This window comes from Pteropus alecto, unplaced genomic scaffold, assembly GCF_000325575.1.
Source record: "Pteropus alecto unplaced genomic scaffold, ASM32557v1 scaffold160, whole genome shotgun sequence".
NCBI lineage: Eukaryota > Metazoa > Chordata > Mammalia > Chiroptera > Pteropodidae > Pteropus > Pteropus alecto.
In genome coordinates this window covers 2,284,154-2,299,810 of record NW_006429864.1, presented here as the reverse complement: position 1 = coordinate 2,299,810, position 15,657 = coordinate 2,284,154, and the positions used below count along the sequence as shown (strand labels likewise).

General features: G+C 54.1%; 1 protein-coding gene across 1 annotated transcript in view; it reads left to right on the top strand.

The window, feature by feature from the left end:
* Positions 1-15,019, top strand: part of PBX4 (PBX homeobox 4) — a 25,420-nt gene extending 10,401 nt beyond the window's left edge. The window contains exons 3-8 of the mRNA XM_015587139.2: positions 7,868-8,112; positions 8,388-8,578; positions 8,850-8,985; positions 11,695-11,851; positions 12,178-12,284; positions 14,634-15,019. Of these exons, the coding sequence (XP_015442625.1) occupies positions 7,868-8,112; positions 8,388-8,578; positions 8,850-8,985; positions 11,695-11,851; positions 12,178-12,284; positions 14,634-14,726 (929 nt within the window). The 3' untranslated portion in view covers positions 14,727-15,019. The remainder of the gene's footprint in view (positions 1-7,867; positions 8,113-8,387; positions 8,579-8,849; positions 8,986-11,694; positions 11,852-12,177; positions 12,285-14,633) is intronic.
* Positions 15,020-15,657: the final 638 nt, after the last annotated feature.

Sequence of the window (15,657 nt, the reverse complement as noted above, 5' to 3'; positions counted from 1 at the left end):
GGAGCCCTGGCTCTATTCAGAGTGGATCTTGGCCTTACATACGCTCGTTGCTATTGAGATATTACTTCTCTGATCACTCTCAGAGGACAGAGTGAAAGAATATTTATGGGTGATACGTATGTGTGCATACACACACAAATTCACATCTACTTTTTCTATATCTGTACACATTGAAAAGTACAAGTTCGTTCCAATATCTTTAATTCTAGTTCAACGCCACGGGTTCATTCTGTTTTTCTCTCTCCAGATTTGTAACTCCTTTCTCTGATAGTAAGAACCCTGCTCCCATTAGCCTCAGTACTTTTATTTATTTAATTGGTCGTCCCTCCTGCAACGGTGTATGCCCAGTCTTCCTCCCCCATCCCCTCTTCACTCCCTCGGCTCCCGAGCCCTGCTGCTGACAGCTCCCGTGTGATGCCCTTCTCACCTTTCTTGGGCTGCAACACCCCAGGGCTAGGTCACCCTCCTCCAGACACCCCCTTGCCCTGCCAGGCTGTAAGGTACCCCCCTCGCTCAGGTGCCTCACAGGAGTTTGAACGTCTAATGGTCTGTCTAATCTCTTCCTTATTTAAATCACAGAGAGCAGATATTATGGCTTCCAGCAAATGGAAGCACAAAGGTCGGGCTTTTGTGGGGTTTAAACAAGTTTGCCTGCAACCCCCACAGCACTCCCTTCGGTGTTTGTCTGAACTGGGTAAGCAACATTCCGGCAGCTGAATGAGTGATACACCCAAGAGCCCTGTGGGCTGAGGGAGACTTCCCACTGGGGACGTGCCAGCCAGGGTGTGTCCAGTGTGTCCATCTGGAAACGGTGGCTCCGTAGTACCGCTGAATTATGCGATGTCGATCACCCTAATAGAATGCCCTTCAGCCTTGGGTCACCTTGCCTGTCTGTCCCTCTTAGGCTCTTGGTTTCATCCTCTCCACTGGCACCTGTGGACAGAGCCAAGGAGACGCCTCTCTGCCCATGTCTGACTTGAAGCAATGCTTCTAAAGTGTCCCCAGTAAGTCTGGATGTGTTGTGCATTTTGGGGAGATGACTGTTATCAAGTTAAGGAGTGTTCATTCTATTCCTGCTCTGCTAAGGGTTTTTATCATTAATGTTTTAATCTTTTTCTTTTTGCATCTTTGGAGTTACAGTTTTTCTCTAGGTTACTGTGGCGATTTACACTGATAGATTTTGATTTACACTGATTTCCATTTACATTGATGATTTACACTGATGGATTTGAAAGCATCAGTGTGCTGAGATAAATCCTCTTGGTTATGATTCATGTATTTGTGCACATACACGCATAGATGCTGCCAACTTTGGTGTGCTGGTCATTTATTGAGCTGTTTCGAGCTCTGCATGAATGAGACTGGGCCGTGACTTTCTCATAGAGCATGTGTCTCGAGCTCTCTGTATGATGAGTGGGTGGCTTTTATTGAATCTCTTCTCTAAAGTGTTTTGGTGAAAGGACTCTCTCTTTGTTGAGGACCTGATAGTGCTGGTCAAAAAAAATGTCCTGGTGGCCCTTGGAGAGAGGTTTCTTAGCATAAGTCCTATTTCTGGAGCATGATTTTACAAGGCCAGGTATGTTGAGGAGCTGGGGCAATGGCAGGGGGCAAGATCGCCACGGTCCCTAGTGAGCAGGGCAGCCCCACACAGCAGTGACAGATGGATGTGTGCCTCCGGGTCCATGGCGGGGGTCTGGAGGCATTTCTGGGCCCCCGAGCAATGATCTGAGGGTTTTTCACAGCAGCAGCAGCTCCCAGGTACCGAGGCACATCTGTGGCAGGGGCACTGCGCCCCAGCTTCCCTGGTGATCTCATCAAATCCTTATGTGTGGGATTCCCAACTCAGAGATGGAGGAAGTAAGGCTCAGAAACTGCCCAGCAGGAGTAACAACTAGCACAAGGTCTGGATCAGCTGGTTTCTCTGACAGGAAGCCTCTGATCTGTAGTCCCTGCCAACTCCTGGAGCCCCCTGGGGAGCATGGGGCTACTAGACATAGTGTCATGGCTCTCAGGTGAGTCTGGAGTTGGTTTGGGAGACCTCTGGCCTTTCAGATAAAATGACTCTGCTAGGAAAAGACTCCTGGGTCCCATACACATGCTCCAGTGATATCCATCTCAAGAGAGGGACCTGGGGGACACCCAAGTGATAGAGACAATAGAATCAGAAAGAGCAACCGCAGGCCATCGAGACCTTCCCTATAGCTGGAGTTCTTTTTTTTTTTTTTCCTTAAACAGTTGGAGTCCATGTAAAGAAGGTTATTTACCTCCTGCCACCCCTTTCCACGTCCTCTGATGTCAGAGGCATTGTTTAGGGAGGACGCACCCTCGTAAAAGAGAGCGATGGTGGTTCTTGGGTTTAGTCCTTTGCCAGAATCCTGTACAATTACCTAACTACCTTTGCTTCTTTAACTATAAGAGATCCTGGAGCTGGGGAAGCGTAGCTCAAGTTTGAGAATGAGGACAGGAAAGGTTAGCCTCGGCACAAGTCACGGTGACCACACTGGGTTCACCCCCGAGGCCCCGTTCCTGCCAAGATTTAGCCCCCAAAGCCCCTGCTTATGTCCAGCCTTAGTTGGCGCTCACCAAGTGATCAAAAAAAGCATCAAAAAGTTTCTAAAAGCAAGAAGCCCCCAAGCTTTTCTTCCCGATGATTCGTCCCATCTGTGCCTGCGCAGATGCTGGTGCTCTGGACTCCAGACTGGCACTAGGCACAGGCGTGCGGGCAGATGGACGTGGGGCGGGCGTCACCATCATTGGTTGTAGGTGCTCAGCCTGAACTCGAGACCCCGGGGCTGGGGACCCTGTACCTGAGGTCCCAGCAGCAGGCTCAGACTTCCTGTCGCCAGAGGCCCCTTAAAGGAGTTCGGTCACCTTTCACTCAGCTTCGACTCCTTTCTGTTTCACGTTCCCACAGCTTAATCCCTCTTAGGTGCTGGGTGGTGGAGGCCCTTCTGCAAGGGCAAGGGGGTTCCCCAGCCTGGGGACCCAGGACCCGCTAGGCGGGGAAACGGGGGCAGGGAGGGAAGAAGGGAGGTGAGCATTTTGCTGAGTCCCACACCCTGGCGGGCTCCAAACCAGGCCTGTCCTGTGTCATCTTAATGAAAAAAAAACGGAACCTCTGAAAATATTAGAATGATTGATTTTTAGGGCCTAGCTGAGGGCTGTAACCCAAGAGAAGAGCTCGAAGTAGCCTTGAAATAGTGCTCTGACTTCGGAAAAGTGGGCGCGCTCGTATAGGCAGAGGAGTAAGCAAAAATTATGCCTGGTGCATCAGAAGTTTCTTTTAGGGTATATACGGTTTAATGATGCACAGTTTTACACCAAATGGAAGGAATGTATAGAAAAGATAAGGTTGAGTTGCTATGCCCCCTGGCGTCAGGAAATTTTAATTAGGGTCTGGAAACAAATTACTTCCATATTCTTTGAGGTGATTTTTATCAGGATTTAGAAAAAACAGGCACTGTTTTCTATAATCATTGATTTTCAGTGTTGAAACTGTGTAAGTCTATACGTGATTATCCCCCATGGTTTGAGCCTTAGTAAGACATTTTAGGAAAGCTCTTGGTTACTGATTAAGTAAACACCCTCTCCTTTCTTCAGTCCCATCCCCAGCCAAGGGCTGCAGATGATGCGTTTATGGTCACTTGGTCAGAAAGTGGCCTTTCAGAGGGGCCAGTTGGCATCTGACATGTCTGGCACTCGGCCAGGAGTTTAGACTCCCTCCTGGGGAGTTGGGGTTCCTGGAGGGGCTCCACGCAGCCTCACACCCTGGCACAGAGGAAGCTGAAGCACAGTCCTGCTGCTAAGCTTGAGCACTCCCGACCCAATGGGGTGAGAGGACAGGTGGCTGTCGGCGCAAAGGAGGCCTTTCCTCTGAGCCTTTCTTCCCCGCCAAAAAGCCATGCCTTTGTTCCGTGAGGAGAGAAAATTGAAAACGACTTGGGGTCATGTTCCCGTCTCAGTCTGCTCGGGCTGCCGTAGCAAAATACCACAGACTGGGCGGCTTGTACAACAGACATTTATTTCCTCACAGTTGTGGAGACTGGGATTCCAAGATCGAGGAGCCAGCCACAGTCCTACAGATCAGGGCCCCAGACTTATGACTTTATTTGACTCTAATAACCTTCTCTTAGGCCCTGTCTCCACATACAGTCTTGTTGGGGATTTAGGGCTTCTACATGTGAATTTGGGAGGGGACACAATTCAGTCCATAGTAGTACCGTATCGTGTCTTACAAAAAACATAATATGTTCATATTCACAATTTTATTTTACTTTACTGTTTGGTTTACTGGGGTTTTTATCACCTTCACTAAGTCGGGACTAGGAGAAAATCTGGCAGTGTTGGGGAGATGCCTCTGTTTTAATTCCACCTCTTTCAAGTGCCTCCAACAGTTGGTGTCCCTGAGCTGAGCTCCTGGTCCCTGAGGCCTCCTGCCCACCAGTCAGGGGCCCCGGGGGAGCTGAGGAGCACAAACAGAGATGTTCTTGAACAGCCAACCGGAAATGAGCTTGTAATTGAAGGTAACAAGTGTCTAATGACCAAAATTAGGCCAGCGACAGTGTACTGGGAGGACAGTTGCACTGTGCTGAGGGAGATGCTTGGGAGGGGCAGTTGTCAGAGGGCAGAGGACACTTGGCAGGCAGGTAAAGTGAAGCCCAAACACACGTGCTTGGCGTGGCTTCATCCACAGTTGTGACTGGTAGTGGTGACCAAGACTCAGAATAACTTATTTTTTTTGGTAAGTTTGCTTTTACTCATACATGTCCATGTTGCAAAAATATACAGTCTTAAGGAAATCAAACTTGTAACATGTGACTGCTTGTCGTACCAGCCCATAAGCTCAGTTAACACTGCGAGGTGTGACGGGCATGTCGTCTCCTTATTCAAGGACATCTGGGCAGTTTCTGTTTTTCAGTTATGATCCATGTGGTCATGTACGTCCTATAAATGCAGCATTCTCAGGGGCCAGTGTTTCTGTGGGATAAATTCTCAGGACAGGAGTTTGGAGATCAAAGGACATGCACTTTCAGCGTGAAGCAGCATTTCAAACCCCCCTCCAAAAAAGGCTGCATCAGCACGTACCCCTGGAAGAGAAATTTAAAAAGCCTCAGGTGTACTCTTCATTATTTGAGAGTTTTTCATTTCGAGAGCAGTAAGTTCCTTGTTGTTTTGGTCCCTGGCTTGTGATGGAGTCTCAGATACTTGCTATTGCATAAATAAAAGAATGAGAGGAAGATACCATGCCCCACAGCAGCCCAGCGTCACATGTATACACACGCATGAACACACCTGCCCCACACACCCCTTCACTAAGCTGTGTGTTCCAACCTTAACCACTACTTTTCCTAATTCAGTTGAAGCTGTACTGGAAGGTGTGGAGGTGGCCTCGCCACCCCTGGGTGCCAGGGCATGCTGGAGGCCCTGCAGGGGGAGAGTAGGAACTGCCTGTCCCTCTTGGCCCACTCCTGACCCGCATCCTGGGCTCAGGGAGGGGCCGCCAAATCAGCCTGGGACAGGAGCAGAGCATCGGAGGGCCGAGCAGGGCCCAGCAGAGGGAATGTTCCTGAAGGTGGGTTTGGAAGGATGTCAGTCGTGACCCTGAGTGCCATTTCGGGCTCCAGGCTTTACCTGTGGGTACCAGAGAGATTCTGGTCTTTGAACAGAAGACTCGTGTGGGAGCCAGCGTTGGGAGGTGGAGGCAGGTGTGAACCATGGGTCGGAGCGGGGGAGAGGGTTTTCCTCTGCGGGGCACAGAGGGCAGGAGAGGGGGCCCAGCAGGGCTCAGGAATGGAGGAGCTGAGTGGCAGGTTGGCTGTGAAGATGTGAGGAGTAAGATGGGAAAACGGAGACGGGGAGGAGGGCGACTGGGAGAGAGGAGGGAGGGGCCTTCCCGGTCCTCCGGTCCTCCGTTCAGGTGCCCGGCTGCTGAGGCTGCCTGCTGGAGTCTGCAGGGACCAACCACATGGGGGTGTGCACAGCCTGCGGGGGCGGTCCTGGCTCATGGGAACTAAAGTTTACATCTGGTGCTGCTTAAAGATCAAGTAAGGTAGTGAGAGAGTTGGGTCTCTGAACTGGAAGGCCACAGGCAGCTGACGAAAGGGGCACTTTTCCTTCAGTCCTTTCAGAAAGAGCCACGTGGCAACCCAGTGAGACTGGGTGGCGAGGGTCCCTACATGTGAGGAAATTTCCTACGAGGATTTCTTCTGGGCTTCAATTTTCACTCATGAGTTTTTGGCAGAAAAGGTAAATCTGTTCTGTGGGGAAACAAGAAAGGGACAAATGATTAATGAGTATCTATGATGCGATTAAACTCAGTTTTTATCTGAGCACTTAAGTCGGTTAGTAGCTTATAGTATTAAGAGAGACCGTTTCTGAGAAAACACTTTAAACTTTGTTTTTCTGGAAAGTCAGAACGAGATGGACATCATCGCTCCTTCCCGGTCCCCTGCCTCCATCCGCTCAGGGACTGCCCCACCCCAATCTTCCACCTGTCCCTTTCTCTGCGGACATTGCTTCTATCACTGAAAAAGCAAGCACAACACGGGACCACGCTTCTCGGACCTGGCCCTCATTCTGTAGCCCTGCAGCAGCCTCTCTGGCCCCCGCCGCCTGGCCCGGCTCCCACCCTCCTCTCGCCGGGCTCTACCCAGCAGACCCTGCCATCGCTCTTGCAGAAGTTACTGACACTGTCCCGATGACTAAGCCCATGTTTCACTTCTCTGTGACCACTTCTGTTTTTCCTTCAACCTGATTATTCTCTCTATCTCCTCCTTTGCCTGTTCCTTAAATGTTGGTTTTCTGGCACTCATAGGGGGTGTGGCCTTCTTCCCAGAAGTGTAGCCGCAGGTACAGGTAGATGTATACAGATTTCTCAAAAACACCACATGCAGATAACACGTGAATACCTACCTGCCTGCTGCCCAAACTTGTTAGCTCCACCATGACTGCCAGTGAGCAGCTGCCTTGCGGCCACCTGGACGCCCCTGCTCAGCCGGGTCAAGGACCAGCCTGCAGCGCCTTTTCATTGCCCACCTGCTGCTCTGTGTGCTGTGTTTGGGAGAACGCCATGCCACACGGGGCAAATGTGGGGGTCTCCCTGGCTGCTTCCTTTCTTTCAAGCCCACACCCAGTGGTCTCAGTTCCTGGGGACTGTCCCGGCCACCCCATAGCTGACCTGCATCCACCCACATAGTGGCAGCTCTCCCCACTGCCTCTCCTGCCTGTCTAGCCATGTCCTTGAGCAGGTCAACCTCTCAGCCTCTCTGGGATGGCTTTTCCAGGTTGCAGGGCCATTGTCTCATTTCTCTGCTTTATATCTCAGTCAGTTCATTTTTTCTGGTACCTCTTGAGTCAGGCTCTTCCTCACTGACTTCGTAACAGCCCTCCTTCACACTCACAGCAGGTGCAGCAGACACATACGAGCGCATACGAGCCCAGCCCTGTGCCAGTGCCAGGCTGCTGGTCGTCTTTGTAGCCACGCCCATGCTGGGCAAGCGTCTGTCGGAGTGTGCCCTCCCCTCTCCTCAAGGGACACAGTGCAGGGCTTCAGGCCTCTCCAGTGCTGGGCGCTGCCTCGGCCCTGCCCAGCCCCCCTGTGTGGACCCAGCTGTGGGCTGGGAGTTTTGCCCTCACGGTTTGCACTGAGCTGGCATCTGTCTGTCCCCTCAGACCGCAGTCCCGACTGTAGTTCCTGATTCAGTGTCACGGTGGGTAACTCAGTGTCTGTTACCAGATAAAAGGAAGTCCTCCTGCCCCGTGAGGGTTCTGCGAGGAGCGTTCAGACGTGGTGCCAGTGCTGGTGACCGGCTGCGGTCATTTGGGCTCAGACAGCGGACACTGACTCGGCCCGGTCTCTCTTACCCAGCGTTAAGCATCCGTGGCATTGCGGAAGAGGGTCTCCCCGACGCTCGGCTCATGAGGCTGGATAACATGCTGCTGGCCGAGGGCGTGTCCAGGCCGGAGAAGCGAGGAAGAGGAGCGGCAGCGGCGGCTGGCACAGCAACACCAGGTGGCTGTCCAAATGGCAATGGCCTTGAGCACTCTGACTACAGGGCCAAGCTGTCCCAGATCCGACAGATTTACCACTCTGAGCTAGAGAAATATGAACAGGTGATCTTTCTGCATGGAAGAGTTTCTATCATGTGAATGCACATTTGTCAAAGCAAAACATGGACCGCTAACCGCCTTTCTTTTGTGGCACAGACCAGAGAGTTCACGCGCTTGGTCTCACGGCAAAGGTGCCGGTTTTACTGAAGCCCTTTGCATTCACTTCTCCATAGCCAGTCTCTGTGGGAGCCGAGGGGGTTGGCAGGTGGCTGGTCCCCGCGGAGCCGCGAGCCAGCCTGCTGGGTAGTCACAGGCTGGCGTGTGTGTCCCTGCCCCAGGCCTGCCATGAGTTCACCACGCACGTCACTAATCTTCTCCGGGAGCAAAGCAGGATAAGGCCCGTCCTGCCCGAGGAGATGGAACGCATGGTTGGCATCATTCACAGCAAGTTCAGTGCCATCCAGATGCAGCTGAAGCAGAGCACCTGTGAGGCTGTGATGACCCTGCGCTCGCGGCTCCTCGATGCCAGGTCAGGCCCTGCCCACCACTCACAGCCCCAGGGTCAGCTCTTAGGAAGAGGCGCGAGTCGGTGCCGGCTTAGGTTTAAGTTTGCTTGGTGGCCTCGGGGCTCATCCAGGGGTCTGGCCGTGGCTGCGGGTGTGGCCCTCACACAGCCTCTTGGAAGGCGATTGGAAGTGTTGGCTGCTGTTTTTCTAACCTCTGTAATCATACATGGGGATGAGGGGACGTTGGTGGAGTCCCAGCATGTGGACACTGGCTGAGATTGTCTGTCTTTGCAGGCGTAAGAGGCGGAATTTCAGCAAGCAGGCCACAGAAGTGCTGAATGAGTACTTTTATTCTCATTTGAGCAACCCTTACCCCAGCGAGGAAGTGAAGCAAGAGCTGGCCAGGAAAGGCGGCATCACAGTCTCCCAGGTGACGGGCCTCTCCCGCGTGCTCCCCTGAACCCAGAAGGGGAGGAAGGCTAAGGCCTGTGAGGAGGGCACTCAGGGACGTTCACTAAATGTGTGGAGCAGGAGCCAAGTGTCCAGGCCTGGAGTCGGCCTGGCTGGGCTCGCATCCCGGCTCTGTGCTTTGGGATTCAGGATTCAGGCTCCGTCCTTTGGGATTCAGACACGTGCACCCACCAGGCATGGGGAGCCCTGGGGCTATGCTGGTAGAGTGTAGCTTGTGGTACTGGGTGAATTGGAGTATTTACAATGTAATATTTTTGTATCAGGAATGTGCTGTGTTGCATGAGAGAGGTGAGGTTATAAGTTTAGGAGAAGAAAAATTTGGGAGCAAGATTAGGACTTAAAATGATGAACCAGCTCTCAAGAGAAAGCGCTCCTTCAGACGGGGAATGCTAGTGCAGATGGGAGATGGGACCTGGACAACCTTGGGTGACCCCATTAGTCTTCTCAGTGGAATTGGGGGCGAGGGAGGAGGAGCTAAGGTAAGAGTCTAAGAAACATTTCAGAAAAAGTTTTGAAGTGGGAACGATGAGTACAGGCAGCCCACCAGCTTGAGGCGGGGGTCTCGGTTCGGCAGCCCCTGCTTCTGGCAGCCAGGATGGCTGGTATTGATGCTGCCTCATACTGGCTCACTGAAGCACCCCCCTCCTCGCACTGTCCAGTTGGAGGAACTGAGTTTCCAGCCTAGTCCGGTGGCCTCCAGTGCCTATGCCCTTAGCCACTACCCTCTGCTCCAGCCCAGGCCAAGTCCAGCTGTGACTTCTCGATGATGGCTTGCAGGTGTCCCAGTCCCATCTTACTTTACTCACCCAGAACTGCTGTGGTGTCCTCAGCACCAAGGCCAGAGCTTAAGCAAGGGGCCAAGCCTCGGGCTCCAAGGCCCCAAAAGAAGCGTGAAGCGTGGCAACTTGTTTGCCACCACGAGCAGTTGTCTGAAGAACAGGCGAGTTCACTTCAGGGCCTGGTACCCCTGCAGAGCAGATGGGTCTTGGGTCTGAGACTTCACCTGAGGAAAGGGTTCATTGCAGACAAAATTTTGAGAAGCACCGGTCACATTTCAGTGACTCCCCCTCCGTGGCCAGGCCCTGAAATCTCCACCCACCAGCAGCAGAATTCTGTGCTGGAAGTTTCTTCTCGCTTTGCTGGGTCTACCAGGTCTCAGGGCAGCTTGAAATGGCTGACAATCAGTTGAGGGCGGGTTCCGAATATGGGGTACAGATGCATGAAGTGGGGTTCACCTAAGGAGAATGTAGTGAGGAAGGAGAGCACCATTAGGGCAAAGGGTGTCACAGATGAGGTCACAGACATTTTCGGGACAGAATCAGCTGCAGGTCCAGATGAGGAGGCCCAAGGGAGAAAGGGGAAGGAGAGTTAAGCCAGTGGGTGGCGGAGGGCAGTGGGGAACCTGGGTCGCTGCAGCTGGCTTGGCTACAGGGACAAGGCAGGGAGTGGCTGGTGGCTCCGAGCCATAGTCGGGGAGAGGGTATCTGGGAGCCCGCGCGGCACCCATACCTGTGTGAGGTGCCATGTTGGGGCGCTCCCCATGGAGAAGGGGGACCCTGGCTGGGGCCAGCTCTCCCCAACCACTGGACCCCCTCATCTGCCTAGGAAGAGGGCCAGCCTCCTCCCAGTCCCACCCACACAGAAAGTTTGCTCTTTGTCCCTCTAAAATGCCAGTTGAGTCCAACAGAAAACTGCTTGCTGCCATTTGCCTGCAAACTTAGTTCCACGGAGACGTTTGGCACATTCCTTGAAGATAAGTGGGAACCAAAAGGAGGGTAGGGTCACTGTGTGCGGAGCTCGCACTCGGGTGCCCTTCCCTTTCGTGATTAACACTGAGAGGAGGATGTGGGGACTTTAAAGAGGAAAGGTTGTCCACAGTCTGGCACCGTAACTCAGAAGTTTATTTCTGTTCATTTAACTGTGCGCACATCCCACTGTGGGTGCAGCTGCTCCACTTCGGGGTGTCGAGGTGTTTCCATTTGTGCACATCTCCACCCTCAAAGGCAGGCACTGGCATAGATGCTACCCAGACAATTCCTCCCCTAGGGGACATTTTCATTGTCACAACTGAGGGGGCCAGGGATGCTGCTCAGTACCCAACAGTGCCCAGGACAGCCTCCCCCAGAGAGCCGCCTTGGGGGGAACCCCTGGAGGGTCTCCTCCATGTGCCAAGACCGCGGGCTTGTAGGAAGAGTGCAATGACCCCCCAAGCTGGCTCTGAGCGCTGAACACAGGCACGGGTGCAAAGGCACTTAGCTCAGTGCTCGCAGGCATGTGTCCCCAGCTCTGGCTCTCCCTAAAGAAGAATCCAGAATCCAGTCTGCTGCCTGCCCTGCGGTGAGTGGACACTCATCTCTGCGCGTGTCACAGACGTGCCCGTTTCCCCTCCAGCAGCACCTGGCTCCTGGGCAGCACAGTTCCTCCCTCCCTCGTAAGACACATCAGCTCCAGGGTGTTCTCAGCACACTGCGGACATTTCCCCGGGTCTGTGGTTCAGTCAGCACCACCTTCTCCGTCTCGGCCTCTCACACCTCCCCGTGGCCACGCGTTGTCACTCAGATGTTCTTCCAGGGCGGTAGAAACAGGAGCACCTCAGGGAGCCTGTCGTGTACACGTCATCTCGTCACTGGGTCAGCTCTTCCGGCAGCTTCTGTCTGTATGTCCACAGGTCTCCAACTGGTTCGGCAACAAAAGAATCCGGTATAAAAAGAACATGGGGAAGTTTCAAGAAGAAGCCAGCATTTACACAGCTAACACGGTGGCGGACACCACCGAAGGTGGGGGCCCGAGGAGCCAGCCCAGCTGCCCATCCACACCCAGCTTCGGTGAGTGAGGCCGCCAGCCCGGGCCGTAGTGCCCCTGCAGCCAGGCCCGCGGAGCTGCGAGTGCGGCGTGGGCGACAGCGCTCACGGCCCCTCCGGACTGGCCACGATGCGCCACTTTCCTTATTTAAACCGTGAGGTTTCTGTTCGCAGTGGCCGTGACCCCAGTCATGTCAGTGGATCCCGTCAGGCTGTGCCAGTGTCCCCACCCCAGGCTGGTGTCCGTGGTCAAGGCCTCTTCCTGACGAGGGGCCAGCAGATCCCACTTGAGGAGTTGCTGCAGCTTTTGGGGCTGGGACATTTGTCCTGATTCCTCCTACCTCTCCCAGGATCCTCTGGACACTTCCCACTGACCAGTGCCAGGGACGCGCTCCTCACCCTGCAGACGCTGGCCTCTCCCCGCCCTACCCCTGGAGGAGGCAGCCTGTGGTCTCAGGTGAGTCTCAGGGCATAATCCTAAGGATGCCCTCAGGGTCCCAGAGTCGGTGTCGGGGTGGAGACGTGGAGCCCTGTGGGTGGCTGGTTCTCGGAACCGACCATCTTGTCAGCCACCTCGTGGCCTCGCAAGCCTCCCCCAACCAAGGTCCTGGCAACGAGGCGGACCTGTTGGGCACTCCATCCATTGTCATGATGACTGCAGGTTGGCGGAACCACCTGGGGGCACAGCTTACTCTGCAAAGACCTACGCTGCTGCCCCCCAGCCCCCGCAGGACTCAGTAACTCTAGCAGCTGCTGAGTGGTGAATGTGAAGCCCCAAGACATGGCTCTAGCTGTTGAGAGGAAGGACCCTGCCTCCTGGGGAAGAGTCTGTACCCCATGGGGAAGAATGGGGGTGAGCAGATGAGGCCCTGACACCCTAGAGACATTTAGGCAGCCCTGCTGGGCTCAGACTCATGCCCTGCAGTGCCTGGGCTTTGCCAGGCTATCCGCCCCCTCTGCTCGTGCCCAGCTGGGCCACAGTGAAGATCTACTTTGGCGACTGGGAAGAAAATGAGTCAGGGATCTGGGACATCCCAGAATGCTCCCTCTGGAACTTCTTCGGGGTATTAGGAAGTGTGCTGAGCCAGCTAGGATTGGGGGGCCCCATCACTCTCATCCCTGGGGCCTTCCCAGCCTCCCACTGTGGTTAAGGGGCCCGACCCCACATGCGGGGTCATCCCCAGAAGGCTGCACAGGCACAGGTGTGATGTGTGTCCATGGGAGGCGGGCCGAGGCCTTACACAGCCCACCCGTTTGCCTGACATGGGTGTTTCCTGCTGTGCCACAGCCAGCCCTCCACCGATTTACCCCCAGACCTAAGCAGAGGCACAGGGGAGGCTGCCTCCTGGTGCCTTCAGCAAGGTGGTGCATGTCATATCACCATGGCAACCATGCTGCTCACAACAAACACGTGGGCAGAGCAGGGAGCTTGGTGCTTGGGCCAAGCTCAGCACCTCTGTGGGTGCAAGTGTATGAGAGTCAACTGGAGTGAGTATCCCAGCGGGGACCCTGGCAGACAGGGCCTGCCCTTAACCTTGGGACCATTACCCAGGAGGCCAGGTCCCCACAGGGTTTTCCCAGACCGTGACCACATAGTAATGGGAATGTCGGGGTTCTGGTGCAGATGCCACACCCTGTGAGCTCCCTGCCTGTGCCACCCGTTTCCCACCCAACTTGCAGCGCGGTCCCCTGCACTGGGCAGGCACAGGTGCTCTTTCAAAGAGCAGGTCTCACCACCTCCACCCTGGGTGCCTGAGGAATGTGGCTCCCAGTCACACCCTCAGGCACCAGCCTGTCCCTTCCCGGTCCCCTTACCACTCACGTCCACCTTCCCGGAGCGCAGGTCTGCAGATGTCCATCTGAGGCCAGTGTGTGTCCCCCTGAGGCCAGTGCCTTTGTCCCAGCTGCTCTCAGACTGACAGGTGGAGCAGCGCCGACCTGTTGGTGTCTCCATGCCATGTACTGAGGCAGCCCCCAAAGGAAATCTGTTGATACGTTTGCCCGACACTGTCCTCTGAGGTGCAAGCACCATAGCAGCTATTTGGGACACATGGGAGGAAATAGCTGGACGGGGGTGGGGGGCGCCTAGCAGGTTGGACGGGGGCCAGCGGGAGGGCTCAGCCTGTGAAGGAAAGTACAAGAAAGGAAGGTGAAGAGGCTCACGCAGCGGGCGCTGTCCAGTGACAGTAGCACTGGTCTCCAGCTGAGTCAGGAGAGGCTGAACCCTCGGGTCACGTGGAGGGTGTGACACCTGGGCACCTGGAACGGTTGGCTCAGGAGCCGACACCAGAGCCTGAGTTGGGGAGGGGACAAGCAGTCCTGCTCTCATGGGCTGCAAACAGGACTCGCCGCAGAGCAAACTGCCCGAGAAGAGCCATTTTCAATAGTGTTTTCCACTCTGGGGGGTCCTGTGGACGAACACCTCAGAATCACGTGTGCCCAATACATGTCTGCGGGGCAGAGGGAGCCCCTGAGCATTGGGCCAGGTTTCTGAGCCTCTTCCCATGATGTGTTAGGGACGGGACCATCATCAGCTCCAGGCCTAACTGGGTCTCCCTCACCCTCAGACTGCGTAGAAACCCCAGCTGTACTGAGATGTCACATCAGTCCTTCGCCAGAGCCCCATGGGGTGACCCATCGGGTCCAATTTCCCCCATGTCACAGATCAGTCAGTGAGGCCAGCTGTCTCACCCCTCTGTCCCATCTCTGTCTCCTGACTCCTCTTCATGGTTCTTGGAGAAATGGGGGTAAGATGGGCCATCAGTCTCATGGTTGTCCCTCTGATGCTCTGTTGCTATCTCCTCAGTCCAGGGGCAGCTGGCAGGGGACCACCCCCCCGGTGTCGACTTCTCCATCTGCTGGATATCCCAGCAGTGCCAACTCACATGCATCTAATTAAGTTTTGGGGACGAGCAGAAAAGCAAACAGTGTGACCTGCCGTGGTTTGCCGGCATTGGTGTTTTTACTGCACGTTGCAGCTCATTACCTCAGAAAACTCAGAACTGACAGCAGAACGGACTCCCTGAGCCACTGCCCAGGACACCATGCCATTTCTTGCTTGTCAGATGGGATTCGAAGCGGGATGAGACACTACTCATTTTCCCAACTTTTTTTTTAACAGTAATTTTATGGCAAGACTATGAATTGTCTCTTCTAGGACTTGTCACAAATTTTCCCATTAAAATTTTTGACTTTAATTTCAATATTATTCACCATCAGATTTGTTTCTGGTAATGGCTGACAGTGCGGGCGCAGGGTCGTACGGGCGCAGACAAGCGAGTTGTGATCCCGTTCATGCATTTGTCCATTTGTGTGTGGACTCACCTGGACACTGCCTGCCATTGGATCATTTCACACGGTTTTGATTTAAGTCTGTCATGGGCTCAGAATTTTCCTGGGGAATGGTTTGGCTTTTTTTCCCTGTTAATACAAGTTCTGCCATTTTCAGTTGAAATGTTACTAAAGACCATGACCGGGCGTTCTCAAGGGAAATGACACTTGCACCATAGAGGCTGTTGCCAGAGCCCCGTGGTGGCTTCACCTTTGGCTCACACACGCCCTCTGGTGGCCATTGTGTGAATGCAGATCGTGGTTCGGCCGCTGACTTCAAGCTGATCTCCTCAAGGGTTTTCAGGAAACACCCCTAAGTCAAATTCTGCACAAAAAGGCTCATTTTGCTAACATTTAGTATCACACTATGCAAAAATGCCTAAAATGTGGCAGCATGACAGTAATCAAGCTGTAAAGATTACAGGAACACAAAGGAGTCACCCCAGCACCCCCGAGCCTTGCCCTGCTAGCATGCAGCCTCTGTGAGACAGTTTGGGGCT